Source organism: Anguilla rostrata, chromosome 6 (assembly GCF_018555375.3).
Source record: "Anguilla rostrata isolate EN2019 chromosome 6, ASM1855537v3, whole genome shotgun sequence".
In the NCBI taxonomy this organism is placed as follows: Eukaryota; Metazoa; Chordata; class Actinopteri; order Anguilliformes; family Anguillidae; genus Anguilla; species Anguilla rostrata.
The window spans coordinates 48,882,687-48,889,231 of record NC_057938.1 but is presented as its reverse complement, the minus strand read 5'-3'; the positions used below and the strand labels follow the sequence as shown (position 1 = coordinate 48,889,231).

Here is a 6,545-nt window from a genome sequence, read left to right as displayed (position 1 = left end):
GGTATGGGGGGGGCGGGGGGGGGGGTCATGTTACTGTCCCCTGATCAAAGGCCTTAAGAAAATGTTTCATTAAGAACCTTGTCCGTTACAGATGTGCGGTTGTAATTTGTAAACAAGCTGTTTATGGCGTGGAGCCACCGGCAGGAAACCATGGCTTCATAAGCGTCACGCCAGGCGTCAGCTGACACCCCCCCGAGCCTGTCAGACGAGCCGCAGACCTGTGACTTTGGGATAGGGGGCGAGCGTCCGTCCATCCCCCGCTCGCCTACGCACTGTCTCTCTCCCCCGCTCACCTATGCGCTGTCTCTCCCCCGCTCGCCTACGCGCTGTCTCTCTCCCCCACTCACCTACACGCTGTCTCTCCCCCGCTCACCTATGCGCTGTCTCTCTCCCCCGCTCACCTACGCACTGTCTCTCTCCCCCTCACCTACACGCTGTCTCTCCCCCGCTCACCTACGCACTGTCTCTCTCCCCCGCTCGCCTACGCGCTGTCTCTCTCCCCCACTCACCTACACGCTGTCTCTCCCCCGCTCACCTATGCGCTGTCTCTCTCCCCCTCACCCACGCGCTGTCTCTCTCCCCTCACCTACACGCTGTCTCTCCCCCCTCACACCTACGCGCTGTCTCTCCCCCGCTCGCCTACGCGCTGTCTCTCTCCCCCACTCACCTACACGCTGTCTCTCCCCCGCTCACCTATGCGCTGTCTCTCTCCCCCGCTCACCTACGCACTGTCTCTCTCCCCCTCACCTACACGCGTCTCTCCCCCTCACCTACGCGTGTTCTCCCCGCCTCGCTACGCACGTTCTCTCCCCCGTCACTACGCACTGTCTCTCTCCCCTCATAGCGCTGTCTCTCTCCCCGCTCACACCTACGCGCTGTATCTCTCCCCGCTCACACTTACGCGCTGTCTCCCCCGCTCACCTACGCGCTGTCTCCTCCCCCGTCACCTAACGCTGTCTCTCCCCCTCACCTACCGCTGTCTCTCTCCCCCGCTCACCTACGCACTGTCTCTCTCCCCGCTCACACTACACCTGTCTCCCCCCGCTCACCACCACTGTCTCTCTCCCCGCTCACACTACACGCTGTCTCTCCCCCTCACCTACGCGCTGTCTCTTCCCCCCAAATCACCTACGCGCTGTCTCTCTCCCCCGTCACCCTACACGCTGTCTCTCCCCCCTCACCTACGCGCTGTCTCTCCCCCCCCACTACGCGCTGTCTCTCCCCCCTCACCTACGCTGTCTCTCCCCCGCTCACCCACGCGTTGTCTCTCTCCCCCCTGCAGGCGTGCCGTAGCTCAACATGAGTGCCCTCGGGGAAAAGGCCCTGGACCCCACCGTCCCAGAGTCCCGCAAGAGGAAGGCTCGTGCTCCCCTCCGCACCTCCCGTCCCCCCCTGATCCCCCGCCCCGTCCCTCCTGTCCCCCGTCCCGTCCCCCCGTCCCCTGTCCGCTCGTCCCTGCCCCCCCCCCCCGTCCCGTCCCCCCCTGTCCCCGTCCCGCCCCCCCTGTCCCGTCCCTCCCCTGTCCCGCCGTCCCGCCCCGCCTCCCCCCCCCGTCCCCGTCGCCCTCCCCCGTCCCGTCCCCCCGTCCCCGCCGCCCCCTGTCCCCGCCCCCCCCTGTCCCCGCCCGTCCCCCCTGTCCCCTCCCGCCCCTGTCCCCGTCGTCCCCCTGTCCACCGTCCTCGTCCCCCTGTCCCCGTCCCGCCCCGTCCCAGTCCCGCCTGCGCTGCCCCTAATCAGCGCTACGCCTGTCGCTCTCCTCACCCGTTAGCTCGCCCATGTCCAGGCTGTCCCTGTACCTTCAGGAGCTGGGAAATCCAGGTCCACAAAGTAAAAGTCTGCCCCGGTATTTTGTTCTGGTCGTCTGGATTTGCTAATTAGCACAGTTTTTCAGCCGGTAGGTACAAGCTAATTGGTGAAATCCGCCGGCTGGGTGGGAGAAGCACACGGCTGGACTTTCACTTTCTGACCCCTGGACTCTCCAGCTCCGCTCCGGAGCCAGATGTGAGCGAGTGGGGGCTTGGCCTGTGGGGCCCCAACTGCCCCCTTCCTGCCAAGCCTGGGTCATGCGCCGACTTTTATTACCCACAAGTCTTTGCGTTATGCTGTAAATATTTTGCTTTACATGAAGGAGAGAGGGGAGGGGGCAGAGTAGGAAGCGAGGTTTGCACAATAATTCCTTTTTTATCATCAGTAAATTGGCCATAAATTGTTGATAAATATCTATCAGCGAATTATCTGTTTTATATTTATTGAGCCAAGATAGTATATTGAGTGTGAGATTACCTTATAATATCTGCAATCTCTTTTTCTTTTCTTTTCTTTTTTGCTAGCGGGGCACTGAAAATGTCTTGTAATTAATTCCTGAGGGCATTACACTGTGAAGGTCAGTCCTGATTCAAAAACAGCTTGCAGCAGTTAGTGACAGCTAACAACTTGAGGGTACAAACACAACAGGGAGGGCAGTGTACGATTGGGGTTAGAGGGAGCGGCGCTTGTAACTCACAGGACGTGGGTTCGATTCCTGTCCGACGTGCCGCAGTTTTACCCTCGAGCAGACCTTAACCTTAACCTGAATTGCGTCTGTGAAATGTCCAGCAGTATCAATGGATTGCATCCATCTAGCTGGCTAGCTGGCTTTCTGGCTGTATTATGCTGGCAAACACCTGGGCTGCACTTCACCCACTAATAAGATATAGTGCAGTTTTCAAATATTTGTCCAAAGATAAAATGTATTGATTGTAAACCCTCAGGCAATCTCTGTATTTGTGAGCCGGCAAGCTTAGCGACTGTGCCTAGCAAACAAAGCTGGCTACCTAGTTAGCCAGTTAGCTGGCTAGACACCTATTTCAGTCGACTGCACGAAGGCTGAAGTCAGTGCAAGTTAAACGGTTTAGACATCTTGAGCTTTAGCTTTTCACCATTGTGAACTAGCTATCGCATTAATTCTGCACAAATAGTTGTATTTATTTTATTACAAAGAATGTTTTTTTTGAAAATAGTTTGTGCGGCACAAATATAGCCGTGTTTTGCTTAATGATTACGAGCAGCCGTTGTCAATTACCGCTTTATCCCCCACCCCGTTTCCCCGCCATCCCAGATTTGTGGTCGTCAGGGCGATGTGAATGGATGCAGCCGCGTGCTTGTCACATAAATGCCGTGTCACCTGCTGCGTGTGTGACACGCTGTATCTCATGTCCTCTGATCTGTAACTGCTCATTCCCGCTCATGATCCAGCGCACCCGCCGCGTCCGTCGAGTGTAGGCTGTTGTGCGCTGAGCGTTAGGTGAGAGTGCTGGGTAACCCTTTCAAGAGCAGGTTTTAAAAAAAATGTTTTTTTCAAAATCCTCAGTCAGTGTTCTAGAACTCCGCTGCTTTCAGTTGCCGTTAGCGATTGCTGCATCAGCATTAGAGTGTTCGGTCGAGAACATTCTAATCACGTAACTGTGATGTCACAGCTTCTGACTGAGAGGAAGATGAATGAGGGCAGCAGGGTTTTGAATGGCAGCCCCTGACTGAGGCGAGCAGGCGTCCTGTCGGAGGTCGATTTTTGCGCGATGCGCGCGGTTTTGCATCCGGAGCCGGCCGAGAGGGCTCTGGCGTCTGGCGGAGCGGCAGCGTCTCCCTGGCCGGGGCCTCCGGTGGGCTGATGTAACCGCCTCGCTCGCTCGCTGCCTTGTTTCTACAGCAACCCCACGCAGCGCCTGACCCCGCACTGCGCCTGCGCGCAGCCCCGGCTATGCGCTGACCTACTTTCAGTGAGCCGCTCTGCTGCATGCGCGCGCGCACTCACACACACACACACACACACACACATATATATACACATACACACATACACTCTCACACACTCATATACACACACACACACACACACACCTCACACACCACACACATCTAACATAAAACTACACACAACACACACACTCTCCTCACACACACACCTACTCCACCAACAACACATCTACCATCACATCACACACACACACACACACACATATATCAATACAACATCGTACACACACACACACACAACGCACACTACACACACCTAACATCCACACTACACACACACACTCACTTACGCACACATATATACACACTAACAATAGCATTACACATCACACACTCATACGCACACATATATACACACATACACACACACTCATGCGCACACATATACACACACACTCTCTCACACACACATACATACGCGCACTCATACGCACACATATACGCACACCCGCACACACACACACACACACACACAAAAACTCTGTCTTCTGTCCCTGAGTCAGAGCGCAGGTTTGATCTCCTGTGGAACTGTGACTTGAATGTGATTTGTGGCGGGGCCTTCGTTAGCTAGTTTGAGCCTGGCCTGGCTCAGGCCCAAGCCCACCCACAGAACGGCCCTGAAAGTGAATGCCCCCTCCCCCCCCCTTCCCCAAGGGTATTTACGCACACTCATCCCTCTGTTTCTGGAGAACGAGAGGAGCGCCACGACCCTCTTCTTCCTCTGCAGTGAGAAACCGGTGTGCGTTTAGCGGTGGCTGAGACTCTGCGGACCCACCTGGCCCTGCCGGGTACCCGTAGTTTCCCCTTTTTTCCGGCACTTTCCGTGGATCCCTCTCTGTGAGAACACAACCCTTACCAGCCCTTTGATCCCAGAACCTAAGTCATGGGGGGGGAGGGAGCGCCCATTTATCCAGGCCGAAGCGGTCGGAACGTGGGTCTCATCCCGTTTGCCGGGTGTGTAATAGTGTGCGATTCACACAGTAATGTACCAGCGTGAGATCGCCTCCTACTGGCCGCCATGGCGGCTGGGATGAGTCAGCGATTTGGTGTAACGCACGGCAAGGCCCGACCGCGACAGCGCCGTGCTCCCCCCCCTCTACCGTTTTTGTGGTTTGGACTGCCCCCGTGACTGACCTTCTGCCTGTGCCTGTGTCTCTATGTCCCCCCCCTGCCCTCCCCCTTCCCCCCCCAGTGCCGACATGCGGCGGCGGGAGCTGGGGTGGCGCTACATCGACGAGCTGGCGGACCTGCTCTCCGCCAACATGGGAGACATCGCCGGCCTCAGCGTCAAGCCGGACAAGTGCCACATGCTGCGGAGCGCCGTCGACCAGATCCAGCAGATCAAGAAACGCGAGCTGGGTGAGCCTCCGCCCTCCCCCCGCCCCCCCGCCCCCCCCCCCCCCTTACACACACACTCCCCCCCTCCTCCCCCCACCCCCCCCCTCACCGTTTACACAGGGGCCCAGCCAGGGGAGGGACTGATGCAGCGATATTTGCAAGAGAGAGGGAGGCGTGCGTGTGTGTGCGCGTGATAACTGGAACGGTCTCGCCCGCCGGGCTGGGACGCGGCGCTTCGACTGGCGGGTCCCGCGCGGGCGACGCATTCCCCCCGGGAGGGGTCCTCCCGAAAAGCGCGGCACCCGCCCCGCACACCCGTAACAGGCCGCGAACGGGACCGAGAGGCGTGACCCAGCGAAGAAACACCGCATGTTATTTCACACAAAGAAAATACAAAAAAAGTGAAAAATACTTTCTGAGCAGAAAACGGTTTTAAGCCCGCTACGTCCCCGTGGGTCGCCTTAGGCCTATAAACCTCTGGCCTGATAGGTTTTGAGAAAAGGCATTTTAAGAAAAGTGATGAACCTGTGTTTTGTAGTTGTCCAATGACCGTGGCGTGCACTGTTGTACGTCGCTTTGGATGAAATAAGCGCAAGGTAAAGAAAGGTGATAAAATGGCGGCGTGCCGAGGTGGTGAGGCTGGTTTGTGGAGGCGCTCTGTGTAACTCTACGGAGGTTCTGGGTGCTCGGCCTGGCACAAGAGCTGAAAGTAGAGCGCGTCCGTTGTGCATCCGCTGTTCGCCGGCGTGTTGCATCGACTTTAAGGAGAGCGCGCTGTTGCTTTTGTTTAAGCCGCGCGCGATCTTGCTGGGAACTGCTTTTGGGTGTTTTTTTTTGCAAATTGCAATAACGGCGCCGCTAACGTTAACGTGAATAACGGCGCCGCCGCTGTCACTGACAGTGATAATGTTGACGCTGTGACTGCGACAATTATCCCTGCAGCCCATGATTTTAATGACGGCAGGATGGCTGGGCGGCGCTGGGGCTGATGAGTGGGGGGTTTCGGCAGTCGTCTCCGCTGTAACGCTGTGAAGGACGGAGTGTAGCGCAGTGGGTAAGGAACTGGGCTTGTAACCGAAAGGTCGCAGGTTCGATTCCCGGGTAAGGACACTGCCGTTTTGTACCCTTGAGCAAGGTACTTAACCTGCATTGCTTCAGTATATATCCAGCTGTATAAATGGATACAATGTAAAATGCTGTGTAAAAGCTGTGTGAGTCGCTCTGGATAAGAGCGTCTGCTAAATGCCTGTAATGTAATGTAATGTAATGTAGTGTAATGTAATGTAATGTAATGTGATGTAATGTAACGTAGCGCTTCTTCGGTCTCTGGGTTAGCGGCGCTCAGCTTTGGCGTCGTTCCTGTGATGTTGTAAAAAGGGCGATTTGGGACGTGCGCTCTCGCTCTTCCCCAGGGA

General features: G+C 56.6%; 1 protein-coding gene across 1 annotated transcript in view; it reads left to right on the top strand.

Moving 5' to 3' along the window:
- The first annotated feature begins 4,955 nt into the window (after nt 1-4,955).
- Nucleotides 4,956-6,545, top strand: part of ncoa1 (nuclear receptor coactivator 1) — a 26,414-nt gene continuing 24,824 nt past the window's right edge. The window contains exon 1 of the mRNA XM_064340246.1: nt 4,956-5,151. Coding sequence (XP_064196316.1) covers nt 4,992-5,151 — 160 coding nt within the window. The 5' untranslated portion in view covers nt 4,956-4,991. The remainder of the gene's footprint in view (nt 5,152-6,545) is intronic.